The sequence below is a fragment of the Taudactylus pleione genome, unplaced genomic scaffold, assembly GCF_031769625.1.
Source record: "Taudactylus pleione unplaced genomic scaffold, aTauple2 ptg000395l, whole genome shotgun sequence".
Classification (NCBI taxonomy): domain Eukaryota; kingdom Metazoa; phylum Chordata; class Amphibia; order Anura; family Myobatrachidae; genus Taudactylus; species Taudactylus pleione.
The window spans coordinates 3,381,753-3,400,854 of record NW_028284796.1 but is presented as its reverse complement, the minus strand read 5'-3'; the positions used below and the strand labels follow the sequence as shown (position 1 = coordinate 3,400,854).

At 42.2% G+C, this 19,102-nt stretch overlaps 1 protein-coding gene across 1 annotated transcript in view; it reads left to right on the top strand.

The window, feature by feature from the left end:
• Positions 1-19,102, top strand: part of CCDC195 (coiled-coil domain containing 195) — a 40,681-nt gene that overhangs the window by 7,782 nt on the left and 13,797 nt on the right. Inside the window, exon 2 of the mRNA XM_088446261.1 lies at positions 18,756-19,011. Within this exon, the coding sequence (XP_088302387.1) occupies positions 18,756-19,011 (256 nt within the window). The remainder of the gene's footprint in view (positions 1-18,755; positions 19,012-19,102) is intronic.

Sequence of the window (19,102 nt, the reverse complement as noted above, 5' to 3'; positions counted from 1 at the left end):
TTACATTGGAATAACATATTTAGGGGCATATTCAATTTGGAGCGAAAAGTCCGTTGCCATCATCACAGGTTTCAGGGTGGAAAAGTTATCGCACCCGTCCCCGCGTATCCCCATGTTCAATTCCAAATCGGCGAAAAGTGGACCGGCGAAACCGAAATCGGCAACAAGTCCTGTCATTTTTGGGGAAATCATCCTGACACCCCCCTAAAGATGCTCTGACATGGGGGTCCACTATGGGTACCCCCGAATAGCCCTGCTAAAGGTATTTGAGGGTTTTAAATGGTCTCCGTAGCTGCTTTTTAGCATCTTTGAGAAAGTGGTGAAGAATAGTATTTGCCACTGTTTTTTTAGAATATGTAGTCCCATCAAATTTGGGGTACATGAAAATGGGTGCTAGCATATTTAAAAATCGCTAAAGTCAAGCATTAAAAAGCCCCAAAAAATGCACCTTCAGCAAACACCTGCAATCAAATAAACACCTCCCCCATTCTTGCAGACCCTCCCCCAAAGGCTATTTCGCTACTTTTTGAATTTGTACCCCCACTTTGAACTTTTTCACCCACATTTTCAAAGTGCTTTTTTGGAGTGCCCTTTGTATTTTTTTTACGAGTTTTTTGATACAGTGAGCCTCAAGGGGCTGTAAAAAGGGTGCAGAGTTCTTTCCGCACTTCTGCACCCCAAAACCGCAATTCTGCACTTTTTTCCGCCGGGTATTCATAGGAGAAACTTTTCACATATTACATTGCATTGTGCTTTCGCATTGGCGAAAAGACTACAATTGAATACGTGGATACGTAAGAAATGTGCAAATGACGTCATTGAGAGAAAAAGTTTCGCCGAGAACGGGTTTTCGCAGCCTAATTGAATATGGCCCTTAGACTCACAGGTAATAATGTTATTAATACTAAATTCTCATTTTGACGGTATTGATGAGACATATAAGTGTTATTATTAGAGTGACTGTAAATCTAGCCCTGAAATTGTCAGTCCATAATGTAGACAATATATTTATAGATATAATTAGAGACTTAATTTATGTTATTTCAACAAATACACAGTAAATAAGTATTCCCAGGGAATCAATCTTTTGTTATTTGCAACTTAAGGCGCACATCCACTAGCAGTGCAGCATGCGCACTGCGAATTATATGCATACGCAGATGGGCGAAAATCGCTCAGAGAGAGCGATCGCGCCTTAGCGAGTGGGTCTGAATCAGGTCCATTGTTCATTTACGGATGACATCACCCAGGCATGTTAACATACTTAAGGAATGAGTGCCGGCATCTGGTCGATATATATATATATATATATATATATATAGCTACTTTGCTGTAAAAATAGGTTCAGTAACTGTGGGTGGAGCTTCTGGGGGTTGAGCTATAGAAAAATAATTGTAGAAATATTATATATATATATATATATATATATATATATATATACATATATAGAAAATAAGACTCAAAAGGGACTTTAAAATAAAGAAAACCCCTCAATTTAAGGATGGGCTGTTACTTTTGGGCCAGTGCCCCTCATGCTAATTGCCAGCCAACCCCTGCCAGCACAATTGCTTAAATGTTCTCCACCACAACCAATTATTTTCCCAAATGTCTACAAGAGGCCTTTCGACAACCCACATATGCCCAAAATGTTTTGTACAGTCACACATTTATTCTGGACCGGTCTACAAATATCCCAATTATGGCAATCTGTTCTCTCTTATTTATCCAAAAGCCATAAATACCCATGCCCTTCTTCCACATTATCTTAACGGGGGGTCATTGATGAATGTACCTTTAAACAACAATATAAACTCTCTTGCCGTGACCTGAGTTTCATGCAAATTGAGGTACGTAAATAGTTAACAAAATTATATTAACTGTTAACGGTATTAGTGACACATTTACAGAATTCTGGTGAACAGGGATTATAGCATAACCTGTGACTTGGAATAGATATATATATTATGCTGCCATCTATACTAATTAGCATAAAGATATTTTTTTTAAATACATTTTTATCGTAGCATGTCCAATGAAAACAAAAATAAACATACACAAATGGATTGAAAAAAGAATACATTTTTATACATGGTTATTTATATTTTGTAAATTTAGTTAAAATATTACTAAAGAAAACATTGTTTACATTTAGACCAATCATAAGCATCTTTGGAAGCATTAGTATATTCAGTTATTATTTCTTCAAAATATACTGTATTGTTTTAGGATTGAAGTCACTACTCTTTAAATGAGCAAGATAAATGCTATTAGAGTGACAGCTACTAATTGTCCCAGTAATAAAGATGTTCCTGTGGGCACATGAGCTGAGAAATGCGGACAGCAAGTGTTAAATATTTATTAAGCTCCTTAAATCTCTCATTCATTTGCATTCAACACTTCATCTTCCAGAGCAGTCACTTAACATGAGCAGTATAACATTCTTATTGCAAACATTTAGCTGGCTGGTCACAGCGTCTGACCTGACTGCTGCTGCGACACTGCAGCCCTGTACAAGAGTTATCTCTCACACACCCACAGGGATAAAACCTATCCTGTTATCACTCTGTTTGAACTCAACAGTCATATCAAGCTATTCCCCTGACGGGAATGTGTTTAATGTATTAAAGATGATTTCACTGCATCGGAAACATATTTGAAGTTTTATGTGCTAAGTTCTGTTAAAGAAAAATATAGAATCAATCTTTTAAAAATAAGGAGATTTTTCTTGTTTGATTTCTAGACAGAACATAGTTAAAAAGGGAATTACACTTCAACAGATGAAAATTATATTAAAACTTCGTTGGCCTAATTTAGATTTGAGAGTAACGCTGCCCTGTCTGTGTACAGATGCATCTCCTGCAGTCTCTCTGTTTTGTGTTGTATGCATCTTAGGATGTGACTAATCTTAAATCGAGCATATAGATTCAAACGGAGCAGACATGTGACACTTCTCTTCCTCAGTTCCAAAACTTGTAGCTGCAAAATGTATGCCTTGTAGCGAACGTATTTCTAGATCCATTCTGAACAGGTTGGTAGTAAATGTATTTCTAGATCCATGTGTAACAGGTTGGGAACAAATGTATTTCTAGATTAACGCATAACAGGTTGGTAATAAATATATTTCTAGATCCATGTGTAGCAAGTTGGTAACAAATGTATTTCTAGATCCATGTGTAACAGGTTAGTAGCAAATGTATTTCTAGATCCATGTGTAACTGGTTGGGAATTAATGTATTTCTAGATTAACACGTAACAGGTTGGTAACAACTGTATTTCTAGATCCATGTGTAACAGGTTAGTAGCAAATGTATTTCTAGATCCATGTGTAACAGGTTAGTAGCAAATGTATTTCTAGATCCATGTGTAACTGGTTGGGAATGAATGTATTTCTAGATTAACACGTAACAGGTTGGTAACAACTGTATTTCTAGATCCATGTGTAACAGGTTAGTAGCAAATGTATTTCTAGATCCATGTGTAATAAGTTGGTAACAAATGTATTTCTAGATCCATGTGTAATGGCCTGCATGCACGGGTGATGGTTAATATCGATATCGACCATCCTTGCCCGCGCATCGACCATCGTTTGGGGGTTGGAAGGGCCCAAAAACAGGACAATATGATCGATAACGATATATCGATATTGTTATCGTTTAGATCGACCAGCTAAATCTGACCGTGTGTATGCTCCATAATAGGTTGGTAATTAATATATTTCTAGATCCTTGTGTAACAGATTGGCAATGAATGTATTTCTAGTTCCATGTGTAACATGTTGGTAGCAAATATATTTCTAGATCCATGTATAACAGAATGGTAGATCTATGTGTAACAGGTTGGTAATTAATGTATTTATAGATCCATGTGTAATAGGTTTGTAATGAATGTATGTCTAGATTCATATGTAACAGATTGTTAAGGAATATGGACCTCATTTAGAGCCGCTCGTAAAATGCGAGCGTTCGCTTTGAATGAGGCCGGACGCTTTTCTTTTGAAAGGCGGCCTCCTGGCCGCTCGCTAATCTGTGGCTACCACCCACAGCTTTAGCGAGTGACTAGGTGATGGTCGCAATGGTCGAGACCATCGCGACCATCGGGGCTTGCGACGAGGCCGTGTTTGTAGTTCAAAAAAATCGTTCATTACACTTTAAAAAATCGGACAGATAATGTGACAGTAAATCGTTCATAAAATCATTGGTAACAAAATCGTTGTGTGTGTATGCACCCTAATTGTTTGGTAGAAAATGTATTTCTAGATCCATGTGTAACAGGTTTGTAATGAATGTATTTCTAGATCCATTTGTAATAGGTTGGTAATGAATGCATTTCTAGTTCCATGTGTAACAGGTTGGTAGCAAATGTATTTTTAGATCCATGTGTAACTGGTTAGTAATGAATTTATTAATGTATCCATATGTAATAGGTTGGTAGCAAATGTATTTCTAGATCTATGTTTTACAGATTGATCTTACTTGCCACCCTGTTAGGGGTTTATATATCATTTTGGATCTTCAGTAGCCTGTCGTCACTGGCTACTCCTACTGGTTACTGTTCATTACATCTGGGGTGACTATGTTGGTGCATTGATACTGTAAGTGCAGATTGATGAGCGTTCTTGATATCTCAGGCCATGTCACAAATTGTCTTTCTGTCGTCTGCTGATAGATGGCAGCAAATTAATATTCAATTCAGGGCTCCGTAGTTGTGTTTTTGGAGAAACATTCGTCCATACTGGGACACTCTAATGTAAGTGCATGCACTAGTACTGGCGTAAAAAAGTTCTTGTCCCCAACCTGTTTTCTTCTTTTTTTTGCATATTTATCAGACTTAATTATTTCAGAGTTTCAAACACAATTGAATATAAGACAAAGACAAGTAAACACAAAATACAGTTTTTAAATGATCACTTAATTTATTGAAGAAAAAAAGTTATCCAGCTTCTATGTCACCCATGTGGAAAATAATTGTTTGTGCCACCTTTAGCAGCAACAACTGCAACCAAATACTTTCAATAACTGGAGATCAGTGTTTCACATCACTGTATAGAATTTTTTCCCACTCCTCTTTGCAGAATTGTTTTAATTTGTCCACATTGGAGGGTCTTTGAGAATGAATTGCCCATTTAATGACCTGACACAGCCTCTCAAGTGGATTCAAGTCACATCTTTTACTAGGAACTCCAAAACCTTAAATATGTATCTTTTGGACCATTCAGATGCGGACCTGCTGTTGCACTTTGGATTGTTGTCTTGCTTAATAACACAATTGTGCTTGAGCTTCAGATCATGGACTGATGACCAGACATTCTCCCTCAGAACTCTCTGGTAGACAGCAGAATTCAAGATTCCGTCTATTATAGCAAGTCACCCAGGTCCTGAAGCAGCAAAGTATATCCACACCCTCACACTACCAGAACAAAATGTTTGGCTGTTGGTATGATGTCCTTATTGTGGAAAGCTGTATTAGCTTTACACCAGATTTAACGGGACCTATGTCTTCCAAAAAGTTACATTTTTACTAATAAGTCAACAGAACATTAACCCAAAAGGCTTAGATGTTTGTCTGGGTTCTTTCATGAATTCCTAGATGAGTTGATAATGTGCTCTTGGGAGAAATTTGGTAGGCCGGCCACTTCTAGGAAGATTCACCACTGTTCCAAATTTTCTCCATTTGGTGATAATAGCTCCCACTTTGGTTTGCTGGAGTCCCAGAGCCTGAAAAATGGCTTTGCAACCCTTTCAAGACTAATACTTCAATAACTTTATTTTTAATCTATTCTAGATTTTATTTTGATCGCAGAATGTTTGCTTCCTGTTGAGACTTTTTAGCCAACTTCACATTGCTGATCTTTAGATTCAAAAGGACTGGCAGTAACCAAGCCGATTGTGTCTAGTCTAAATTAAACCCAATTATCAATTCAGTTTGGTTCATTGGTTGAATGTGTAGCCAAGGGAGCAATTGCTATTTCACGCAGGGCCAGGTGTTGGATAACTTCTTCCCTTCAATAAATTAGATGATCATTTAAAAACTGTATTTTATATTTACTCAGGTTGTCTTTGTTTTATATTCAATTTTGTTTGCAGTTAAGAAACAATTAAGTGTCACAAATATGCAAAAAAAAGAAAAAATCAGGAAAGGGGCAAAGACGTTTTCACACCACTGTATGCCAAATTACTTGTAGTTCTTCTGCTGCTTTGACACTACTGTACCTGACTACTGATGTTGCCTGGCATCAGGCCTGTTCTAACCATGTTCTAACCTTGGTTTTATATTTGGGCAATTCTTCTCAATTCTGTTTTAGGACTGTTTGTTCCTAATTAGTGTTGTCCTTTGCTTCACCCTGAACGTGCTTTTGTATATTGATTTAGGGCTGCACCTGCCTGGCTTTTGCTATACTTGGCCAGAAATTACCTGTTTTCAGAATCTCTAAAATCATTTATTGATATAGGCCCTCATTCAGAGCCGTACGCTCTGAGCAGAGCGCACGCTCTGAATGAGGGCCGGGCTCCATGAAAATGGAGCGTCCTCCTGGACGCTCGTATAGCTGTGGGTCACCACCCACAGGCTATACGAGCGTGCATTGTGATGGCCGCGATGGTCGTGACCATCGCGACCATCGAAATTGCGAGCCGGAGCCTGCGGTTGAGGTTTTCAACCGCAAGCTCCGGAGTGATTTTGGCTCTATCAGAGCCAAAATCACTCCCACTGACATCACTAGTGATGTCAGTGGGCCGGCTTTTGAAGGGAGGCGTTCCCGTGGGAACGCCCCCGTCAGGGAGGCACGCCCCCGGCACGCCCACCAAAGGGGGCGTGCTGTCAATCAACATTGACAGCACGCCCCCTTTGATCAGACACAACGAGCGAAGGACTTTCCTTCGCTCGTCGCATCTGGCGCATGTGCACGACGGAGCTCCCTCCGTCGTGCGCATGCTCAGTCCATAACATTGACCCACTTGCGAGCGGACAGCCGCTCGCGAGTGGGTCTGAATCAGGCCCATAGTTTCCTAGATCTGATATCCTACAGAAATTTCTCCTGTTCATAAATATATATATATATATATATATATATATATATATGTATGTATGTATGTATGTATGTATATATATATATATATATATCTGGCACACATACACTCTGGGGCCAACTGATTACCAGTAAACAACTGATTTCATGAAAATGGTGTTTTGCAGGCAAATAACCAACTAAATTGGTCATTGTTTTGTATCAAGGAGTGAACCCACACATTAAAGAACATGGACTAGTACAGAAGGAGTGAGTTCAGGAGTGAGGAGGTGAATCTGAGTGACTTCTGCGATGTCATATAGATATATATTGAGTGAGGTGGTGTAAATACAGAAGAGCAGTGGACTGAGAACCTGGTGTTACTTAAGTAGAGATCAAGGTTTAGGGCTGCGATCCTTAAACTGTTTCCACAGAGTCCAAGGGTGCTATAGAGTACTTGCAGTGGTGCCGCGTGCAGCTGGTCTGACCCCAAATGAAATGATTTGGTTCAGCAAGTTTGAAGGTTACACTGCCGGTAGCCTTAGATAGGCAGCCTCTGGCCATTGCAATAGCACATCCCTGCCCACAGCTGCCTTTGATGTTTTGCAGCTTGAATCTGGCATTGAGGACGCATTTTGGCATTTATTTACCATTGGTGTTTTTTTTGGCTGTGGTGTTAATTATCTATTGTTGCATATCACAGCAGTCCATCATGACATACCGATGCAATTTACCTTGCCAGGGCTACTCTTTGATGAGGATAAATGATGTACAATGTCCCCATTGGCTCACCATAATACACCAAATCAAAATGCTTGAAGTGAATTCTGATTGGCTCACTGTGCCAGCCACTGATTGGCCAACAATTCAGCTACATTTACTGTTTCCAGTGGTGAAGATCAATGCAGATGGCGCTGTTAAGATGTAACAGTAACAGAGAACAAGTGAGGATGGTGCCCAAACAACTATCTTCACGTTGGCGAATTGGGGGTCTTTATTTGGTTATGCCATACATGGTTGAAGAGCAGAAGACTGCATTTCTGAATCTATTTGATGGTCACACCTGTTCATTAACGTTTTCCTGTCTCCACAGACGGGCCTCTTTGAACATTTTTATCATAAGATAAATGCAATCATAATGCATAATTAATTCAGCTCCAGTGGTGTAAATAGAAATTTTGCTCCTCCCTGCCAAAAATATTTCTGATGCCCCCCCCCTTCCCCCATGGCATTATGGTAAAATAATTACAGGGCCATTTATACGCAATTTGGCTCCCAGTGCAAAAGTTAAAAATGTGCCCCACCCCCCTAGACAGTTTGCAGTATTTTTCCTCCTTGTAGTAATGCCCCTTACACATTATACCACACACCGTAATGCCCCTTACACATTATTCTACACACCATAATGCCCATTACACATTATGCCGCACACTGTAATGCCTATTAGCAAAGTGCCACTTACATATTTGCCCCCTGGCACCATTTTATACCCCACAGTGAGGCTTCTAATTACTTTTAAATTACCTACTCGTCGTCAGGGATCTTATACAGTGCCCCCAGTAGTGGCCCCCCTATGCAGTGCCCCTTATATAGTGCCCCAGGTAGTGGTCCCCTTATGCAGTGCCCCTTATATAATTCCCCCAGTAGTAGTCCCACCAGTGCAGTGCACCCAGTAGTAGTCCCAGCAATGCAGTACCCTAGTAGCCTCCCCCAGCAATGCCCCCAGTAGTAGTCCCCTCGCCCTCAGCAATGCCCCCAGTAGTAGTCCCCCCCAGCAATGCCCCCAGGAGCAGTCCCCCCCCAGCAGTGCACCCAGTAGTAGTCCCCACAGCAGTACCTCTAGTAGCAGTCCCACCCAGTAGTAGTCCCACCCAGCAGTGCCCCCAGTAGTGCCCCCCAGTAGTAATCCCCCCCAGCAATGCCCCCAGTAGTCCCCCCCAGGAGTACCAATAGTAGTAACCCCCCAGCAATGCCCCCAGTAGTCCCCCCCAGCAGTGACAGTAGTAGTAACCCCCCCAGAAATGCCCCCAGTAGCCCCCCCCAGCAGTACCAGTAGTAGTAAGCCCCCCCAGCAATGCCCCCAGTAGTCCCCCCCAGCAGTACCAGTAGTAGTAACCCCCCCAGCAATGCCCCCAGTAGTCAATCCCAGCAGTACCAGTAGTAGTAACCCCCAGCAATGCCCCCCAGTAGTCCCCCCCAGCAGTACCAGTAGTAGTAACCCCCCAGCAATGTCCCCAGTAGTCCCCCCCAGCAGTACCAGTAGCAGTAACCCCTCCCAGCAATGCCCCCCAGTAGTCCCCCCCAGCAGTACCAGTAGTAGTAACCCCCCCAGCAATGCCCCCCAGTAGTAGTCCCTCCCCCAGCAGTACCAGTAGTTAACCCCCCCAGCAATGCCCCCCAGTAGTAGTAACCCCCCCCCCCGGCCAGACAGACACACACACAAAAAAAAGACCTCCACTTACCTTGATCCCCGCTCTGGCATCAGCTCCTCCATCTGGCGTTATCCCGGACCGGCCCTCTCTGCATGATGGGAGAGCTCTCCCGTCAGCCACTGCGGCAGGCAGAAGATACCCAGCTCCGGCAGTGGGCGCAGCAGCCAATGAGAGTCTGTTTGACTCTCATCGGCTGCTAAAACAAACACACAGCAGCCGGCGCCGGCGGCTGTGTGTTTGTTATGCTAATAGTGTAGTGCGGACGGCACTTATGTACTGTCCGCACTACCGCCCTGCCTGGGTGACTAACAGATGCTAGAGGTCCAGTAGGACCTCTAGCATGTCTCCTCCGAGGCGGCGGCCATTTTTGGAGGGTTTTATTCTGCAGATTTCATGCGGACGGCCAGTCCACATGGAATCTGCAGCCACAGTGCCCCACAAGCCCCCGCGCCCCCAAGCCACCACGGGGTCTGCGGGGGCTGTAGTTACGCCACTGTATCAGCTCTATTTTGGTAGAATTGGAAATTTCACATAAAGGGTTTCCTCTTTTAAATAGGGGATGTGGTTTTATAAAATCTCTTGTCCTTTTAACATTGGGACAAAGTAAAGATTACTTTTACTCACTTTACTTTTATGAATTTCTATTAATATATTGCTTGTTCCCTTTGCACAGCTAGTTCATGAAATGGGTTTAGGGGACGTGTGCTGAGTTAGAAAAGGGAGTTTCAGCAATATACTTGTTTTTCCATAAAATGTAATTGCTTTTCCTACTTGATTGTAACTTGTGTCCTTTGGGTCGTACTCCTTGCTATTAGGGTGGAATATTGGTTTAACTTAACTTGTTATCTAAAAGAGCACCTGTTATTAATGATAACTTGTTTTATGCCAAAAGCAGAAGGATTTGGAAAGATCAATCCATTATATGGGCAGGATCTGAACAAGTAGGTCAATGCAAAGGCTATTTCTACTTGAATGTGTAATACGTTTGGCCACCCATACTATGAGATGCATTCAAGGTATGCCTGACACTTACATCTAGAATGGTATGATTTGAGAAATCCTATAGAAAAAAAAGTCTGTTTTGAGGAGAGCTGCTTTGTCGTGGAGATATGAGACATTTATGCATTTACATGTGGTTTAAAAATGTATTTAGATTTTCTATTAGAGAAATCTAACAGGAGGACACTCTCTGCCAGGCATGCCAAATATATACAAGCCAATAAGGGGTGGTACAGAGTTTTTGGGTTGTCATGTTAAACAGTATACACAGGACAGGAGTCTCTGTAACCTTACAAGACCTAGGGGCGGTTACTGTATATATAGGCAGACACTGCTGAGGCTTTCAGATAAATTATACAGGTAATGTGTGATTAATTAACTTCATTTGACAAATGTCTGCATTGCTAGGACATGGATGTCTTTGGTGGGCCCTGACGTCCACTGGCGGGTAGGTTTGGTTAAGAAAACAATTACTCATGAACGCTATGAAAATCTGAAGCTACGTTCTTGAGTCTAATCCAAATGGACTAAATCTTGTGTTGCAATAGCTGAAGAAAATGATTGTCATTCTCTTGGGCTTTCAGCTCCTTTTGTAAAAATGTCTTTGTTCTGTACTTTTATATTAACTAATATCAATATATTTATGGGCTATTTAATATGTGGCAGATTTATGCAACTGTATTTTTGTAGCATATTTGTTGTGAGACCTTTACAGTATGTTTACTTTGTATATGTTTAGTGTGAATTGGGTGTTTCTATGACTTTTCACAAAACTCAGTAAAGTAAACATGATTTAAAAATGTATTTTGTGTGTATTACACATTATTTGGTAGGTGAGGGGACACTGGGACTGCCCTCACTATATGTACTGAGTGTGTTTTAATGATTTGGTGTACTGTACACAGCCACTGACACACCGCTGCACGAGTGGATTCCTTACATTCCCAGCCTTCCTAGCCCTATCATCTGTCCCTGTTACTGACCCGGCTTTGTTGGTCAGATCTAACACCTATTGTTGTGACTTCTGACTCAGAACAAAGCCGTGTCAGTAACAGGGACAGATATAGGGCTAGGAGTTCTAACATACACATTTGCGGGTCCTTTCAGTGACAGACCAGATTAGTCAATAAACAAGCAGGCAGCAGTTATTGTGTTTGAGTATTGAATTCAGCCCAAATTATTTGGTTCTTGTAAATCTTTGACTACCTACCATATTCATATAACGTGTTTGTCTGACAAAGGGAACATGACTTTTAGGTTGATTGCTATTTATTCTTCTTTTATTCATACAATACAGGTATTATACTCCAGTAACATTTTTAATTGAATACTGTACATATTAAGCTGATTTTTCCAACTGAGATGGTACAAAAGTGACAAATGATGAAAATTGATGACTACATTTAGGCGGAAGGAACTAGGAGGAGGAGGAGGGGGCAGTGCCTCGGCAGGGGGCGGGGCTACCCGTACAGGATACTGCCCTGATTCCTGCAATGTAATGAGATATAGGAGGTATGGAGCTGCCACTCTCTACAGTGACAACTACTCAGTCTGTGAGGTATGAGGGATATTAAATTATATTTCATTGCCCCAGTCTGTGTCTGTGTATATATGTGTCTGTGTATAAATGTGTTGTAACTAGAGATGAGCGGGTTCGGATTTCAGAGATCCGAACACACCCATATTTAGCAAATCCGAGTTGGATCCAAGCAGGCTCGATTTTTCCCGCCTGACTCGGATCTCAAACCGAGGCAAAACTGTAGAGTCTGAAAACTCGCAGTTCGCAAGCTTTCATCTCTATGATCAATGTAGTATATAAGGGACCAAGCGACGGACGCCATTTCACTCCGGCTGTGGAGTCTGAACAGGGAGGGTGGGTAGTGTAGGGCTGGGAGAGGTGCTGGTGCTGTCTGCTGTGTCCTGGGCTGGTGCTGATCCATTCTGGGCTGGTGCTGTCACTGTGCTGTCTGCTGTGTCCATCTGGGCTGTTGCTGATCCATCTGGGCTGTCTGTGCTGTCTGCTGTGTCCTGGGATGGTGCTGCTGATCCATTGTGGGCTGGTGCTTTGCTGTCTGCTGTGTCCATATGGGCTGGTGCAACACTGCAGATACATCTCGACTGGTGCTCTGTCCATCTGGGCCCAAGTTCTGGACTCAAAAAAAGAAGAAAAAATATAGTCAAAAAAAAAAAAATCAATCAAGTGTCTTTTATATTTTTCTGTGTGTGTGTGTGTGTGCGTGTTAGGCTTAATCGCAGTACCGCACAATATCCAGCCAGCAACGCAAGTTGCAACCTAGTGCTGCCCCACTCCAATCATGATCAATCTGTGCTCTGGGCCCAAGTTCTGGAGCTGAAAAAAAATAAAAATCAATTGTCTTTTTTTCTAATAATTGTCTGTATGTCTGTGCATGTTAGGCTTAGCCGCACAAGATGTAGCAAGTCGGTAACGCAACCTAGTGCTGCACGACTCCAGTCGCGATCAATCTGTGCTCTAGGCCCAAGTTCTTGAGTATAAAAAATGAAAATCAATTGTCTTTTTTTGATCTTTAACTGTCTGTTTGTGCGCGTGCGTGTTAGGCTTAACCGCACAAGATCCAGCCAGCAACGCAAGTTGCAACCTAGTGCTGCCCCACTCCAGTCATGATCAATCAATCACTGCTCTGGGCCCAAGCTCTTGAGCATAAAAAAAATTTAAATCAGTTGTCTTTTTTTTGTCTAATATATTTGTGTGTGTGCACGACTCCACGTGTGTGAATTTTGTAACCGCACCTTGGCTACACTATTGGTGCTTGTGACACTGCTTCAAGACCACAAAAGGGGAGCAAGGCCAAGAGCCACATGTTGTTGCTGCCACCAGCAGTGCAAGGCCATAAACTTCCTCGTCCTCTATGAAGGCCCATGCCCCAGGGCTTAAGTCAAGCCATCAGATATGATAAAACTACTGAAGTTAAGAAAAAAAAATTTTTTAAGGAAATTTGCCTTTAGATAAACAAAAAATTGGCAATATGCCCTTCACTACATGAAGTGGCAAGGAAAGGATAAAGGCCTTGGCCTTTCTTTAGGAAGACAGCTGATTCTGATAGCCCTTCGGAAAAAACAACTGTGTGCCCTGAGAAATCGAAATCACAAATCCCTGAGGAGAGTGCAAGTGTGTCCGCAGTTGCCATGTGTGAGCCAGACCTAAATACTAGTGTACTGGAGGATCCTCCAAGTTCCAACATTTGTGTGCCCTCTGTAAATGTGGGGAAGGGCAGTCAACATCTTGCAGACGTAGTCATTGAGGATTCTTCTGTGGAATTGCACATGGAGGAGGAAGAGGATATTTTGGTAGTTGAAGGCGCTAAGGATGATGAGGATGTTGATGATGAAGATGTTGGTGATGAGGATGTTGATGCCGAGGATGTCATTTGTGTAAGTAAGGCAACAGCTGTTGCCCATGGATTGAAAAAGCCAAAGCCCATTGTTGTCATGCCGGGACAAAAGACAAAAAAAATCTACTTCTCACATGTGGAATTATTTCCACCCTGATCCGGACAACAGTTGTCAAGCCATATGTGACAGTTGCCATGCAAGAGTGAGTAGAGGGAGGGACCTAAACCACCTACGAACCTCCTCCTTGTTACGTCACTTGCAGCACATTCATCAAATATCATAGTGTTTGGCGCCAAGTTCCAAAACTCAAAAAGTAACGAGACCTGTATCACCTACCTGCTCGCTCTCTGTGAGATCCAAGCGCCTTCGATCTCCAACACCAACACCTGCATCATCAACATCCTCATTCATCATCGGGAGTAGTCCTGCTGCATGCAATGTTGGTATTCATAGCATGATTGACTCCTCTCCTATTCATGATTCCTCAGAAGGATCCTTGTTGACTACGTCTGTTGCTGCTGCTGTTGCTGTGACTGGATCTTTATCACAGAAGGGGACCAGGAGGAAGACTACTTGTAGCGTATCCTCCAAAAAACAATTAACTGTCAAACAATCGTTTGCAAGGTCAAACAAGTTTGACAGCAACCACCCAGTTGCACAGCGGATTACTGATGCCTTAACAACTATGCTGGTATTAGACGTGCATCCAATATCCGCCATTACTGCAGTGGGTTTTCAACAGTTAATTAAGGTCCTGTGTCCTCGCTACCAGATCCCTTCTAGATTCCACTTCGCTAGAACAGCAATTCCAAGTCTGAAAAAGGACATTAAAAAAACCTTACTAATGTCCTCAGAAATGCCGTTGTACCCACTGTCCACTTGACCACTGATATGTGGACAAGTGGGACAGAGCAAACTAAGGATTACATGACTGTGACAGCCCACTGGGTAGGTGTATTGCCTACAACAGCAACAGCAGCAGCAACATCTACCAAAAGACAGCTGATATAGAGACAGGCTACTCTGAGAATCACCGGTTTCACTAAGAGGCATACCGCTGAGAACCTCTTAGAAAAACTCAGGGAAATCATTGCTAAATGGCTTACCCCAATTGGACTCTCCTCGTTTTGTGATTTCGGACAATGCCAGCAATATTGTGAGAGCATTACATGTGGGCCAATTCGAACACGTCCCATGTTTTGCTCACACAATTAATTTGGTGGTGCAACGTTTTTTAAAATCTGACATGCTCGTGCAGGAGATGCTCTCGGTGGCCCGCAAAATATCTGGACATTTTAGACATTCAGCGACCGCTTGTCAAAGATTGCATGACCAGCAGGTACTGTTAAATTTGCCGTGCCATCAGCTGAAGCAAGAGGTAGTAACTCGGTGGAATTCTACCCTCTATATGCTTCAGCAGATGGAGGAACAGCAAAAGGCCATGCAGGGCTATACAACGTACTATGACATAGGCCGTGGAGGGGGAATGCTCCTTACTCAAGCGCATTGGAGAATAATTTCCGTGTTGTGCAAGGTTCTCAAAACCTTTGAACTTGCCACACGTGAAGTTAGTTCAGACACTGCCAGCTTGAGTCAGGTCATTCCCTTCATCAGACTTTAGCAAAAACAGCTGGAGAAACTGAAGGAGGAGCTGATATGGAGCAATTGCGCAAAGTATGTCGGACTGGTGAATCAAGTCCTTGATTAACTTAACCAGGATCCACGAGTCACCAATCTATTGAAATCTGAAACATATATTTTGGCAACCATTCTGGATCCTAGGCTTAAGTCTTACCTTGTGAGTTTTTTTCCAACAGCCCGAAATCTAAAACTGTGCAAAGAGCTGTTGGTAAAAAAAATTGGTAGCTGCAGCCGCATGTGAAACGCCATCATCTCCCCCTTCAGTTTCTGCAGCTGCCAGGACTATTCCATCTTGCACCTTTTTCCTTTCCATTATTAATGTTATGGTTGTTTTAGGAACCAGTGATTTTGTTTTTAAATTAATTAGCAATTTTACAGCCAGGGTCTGCACCAATGAATTTCTGTTTATTAATTATTCAGCCAGGGGCTGCACCCAATGAATTGTTTTTTAATTAATTTATCAATTTTACAGCCAGGGGCTGCACCAATGAATTTCTTTTTATTAATTATTCAGCCAGGGGATATGACCAATGAATTGTTTTTTAATTAATTTATTATCAATTTTACAGCCAGGGGATGCACCAACTATCAACTATCAATTCTTCAATCCTCAAGGGTATCCCAACTATCATCTTTGCACAGTCCTCAACTCTATTAATAATTATATCAATCAGTTTTGAGCCAGCAAGCTGCATGCAACCTTTTGGCCCTTTAACTAGATGAAAAAAAATCAATATTGTGAGCTGTGAGGTGGTCAAAATTGACTGGAAACGAGTGGAAATAAATGTTATTGAGGTTATTAATACCGTAGGAACAAAAAAGGCCCATTTTATGTGATTTTAGCTGTTTTTTTTATTTTTTAAGAAAAAATCCAAAACACGAAAACAAAACATGGAGGTGAGGTTTTGGCAAAACCAATCCAGATCCAAAACCAGGGGAGATCCAGATCCAAAACCAAAACACAGGGGTCAGCGCACATTTCTAGTTGCAACTGTATATATGATTATATGTGTGTGTCATAGGCGTGAGCAGAAGCCAGCACAGGGGGTGCTGCAGCGGGGCTTCCCCTTCCACCGAACCATGGACTATCCTATCCATCCCTCCGGGACAGAGACACCTCTGGGCGCTGGGGTGGGCCAGTCCTGTATTGAGCAGCTATTTTTTTAATAAATTGTTATATTTAATTTAAGATGTGGGTCTGACTTAGCCTGGCGCAAAGAGCCTGTGCTGTGTCATTTGTGCACGATGGGGTGCCAGCGGGACAACCCCTGTGCTTCTTCACTGTTGCAGGACCATCTGAGAGATACTGTATTAGCCTACTGTTGTATAGCATTGCAAATGAGACATATATTATACAGCCTGGTCAATACGTGATCTATCAAGCACAGACCACAGATGCATGTCGGCATGCTCAATTCTTGCCGGGGCATCAGAATTGTGTTATACTCGTATGAGCCGATGAAACTCCAGTACAGGGGATTAGGGTTGGTAGAGTTGCATTTATTTGTTTTTTTTGCATGTGTGTCTTATCTCATTGCACATCTTTTCACAGCTGCAAGTCTGACTGGCGAGTGTGTACCATTAGGGTACTGGAACAGGCGTATACAGTATATGTGGGGAGCTGGGTATTGGGTGTGCAAGGAAGGTATTATATAGCTTAGTGCAACTAGAAACCTTGCACCCGCCCTGCATTTGGGATTCACCAGATGCCACGTGTAAAGGTAAGGCCCGGATTTCATTTTTAGTACCAACGGAGCTACCCAGAGCCCTCCCACATCCACTCTTTGTAAGAAGAAATAAAAGATTACCTCTAGAAATTGAATATGATCCCTCTTTTTCAGCAAACTACGTGCAGTCTGTTTCCCATGTCAGTAGTACCTAAGTAAACTTGCTACAAATCCTTGGCTGGTAAGAGTGCTAACTGCTAAGTGATTGCGCAGTGGAAAAGTATAATAACAGGCAGAACCTGGATGACTGGAAGTTCATTTATATTAGATCATTAGTTGATCTTGACAATATAATTTGTATGAGAACTTACAGATAATACAATGTCCTATTGTAATAGGATACCTTGGATCCTTTAGCCTTTAGCATGTACAGGCCTGAAATGTTAACCAGTCATACTGCCACTGGGTGGGTACCAAAAACAGCACCACAATTATTTATTTATTGCATGATCACTTTGCTTCTGGGTTTGGACCTGTTCTTGAAATGCTCATGGGTGGATGTCCAGCCGTGCATCCACATCTCAAAATACTTGTGATCGCAATGCCTACCAGCACACCGGAGTGGGATTGCAATACCCCTCTCCAGCAGGACTACTCCATGATTTTAGAGAGCTAACATCACCTGAAGATGGTGTTACCATAGCTAATGCATGCAAACTCCAAGTGTTAAGCTTTTTTGCATTTGTTACAATTCCTCTACCCCCGCCCCTATAAAAAAAACAAAAAAACAAAACAATGGTTGCTGATCGGAAAGCAGGAAATATCTCAGGCAGGGCAGGACTGCCCATCTGGCACTTCTGGCAAATGCCGGAAGGGCCGATGGCTGGTCCAGCGTCAAACCCCAGCAGAGTAGCTCCGCCTCCCATCGTTCTGCTTGGCCGGGGATACTGAAAGATGGGGCCTTGCTGCAAGGCCAGGCCCCCGTGACTTGCGGCACACCCGTTAGATTAGGCCACGTCCCTTTTGAGACGAGGCCACAAGCGCAGGGGGACTGCCAGGGCTGCTCAGCAGCCCCAGTCCATCCCTGATCTCAGGTATCTTCTGCTTTTTATGATGTTATATACAGCGGACACTTAATTCTGCTCTTAAACATGCGGAAACAGACGATTAAGGTTATAACTAATGTGCTAAATACGCCTCAGGGTATTTTCAAACAGACAAAGAGGTAAAGGACCCATTAGCTTACACCTATATGGAATATAATCGTAACAAGCATTTATACAGTATTCATATACTGTACACCCCCTACCAAATACTGTCACAGTATTTCAGAAATGGAAACCACTCCCTTCCCTATTGGCCTTCCATGTTATCAACATATACAGACATCTTCTGCATGTATATACAATATACATGAGTATATGACAACAAATAACACTGAAACACAACTGAGAGTATAATGGAAAATGATTTAATAGTGATAACAAAAATGCACTAGAGACATAAGTGTTGCAGAAAGTGGACAAAGCTGCCTTATTATTCCATGGTTGCCGGAGTAGCTCAAAATTCACAACATGTTTTGTGCGAAAAGTACAAATTGTGAATGGTGATTTATAAATGGATTTTTATTTTTTATTTTAGGTGCTGCAATGACTGTCCGCCGATATTCTATGTCATCTCTTCTTTCCAGTTCTGACCACCATAAACCCAGTGCACATATGAAAAGACATTCTAGCACCGGGACACTGGAACTAAGTGAAACTATACAGATCTCAGAGGCTGACATTGGACAGCACATAGCCAAAGACAAAGAAACTGCTGCTGAAACACCTTCTGACATGATAGTAAATGGCATCCCAAAGACAAGATCATTCCAGGAATATATGAGCAAGTGCAGGTACTATTTAATGCTGTATTGTAATAGGCCACAAGGTTCATTAAAGATGAAAGGGTGCAGTCATATTGATAGTGACATTCTCTACGATGTC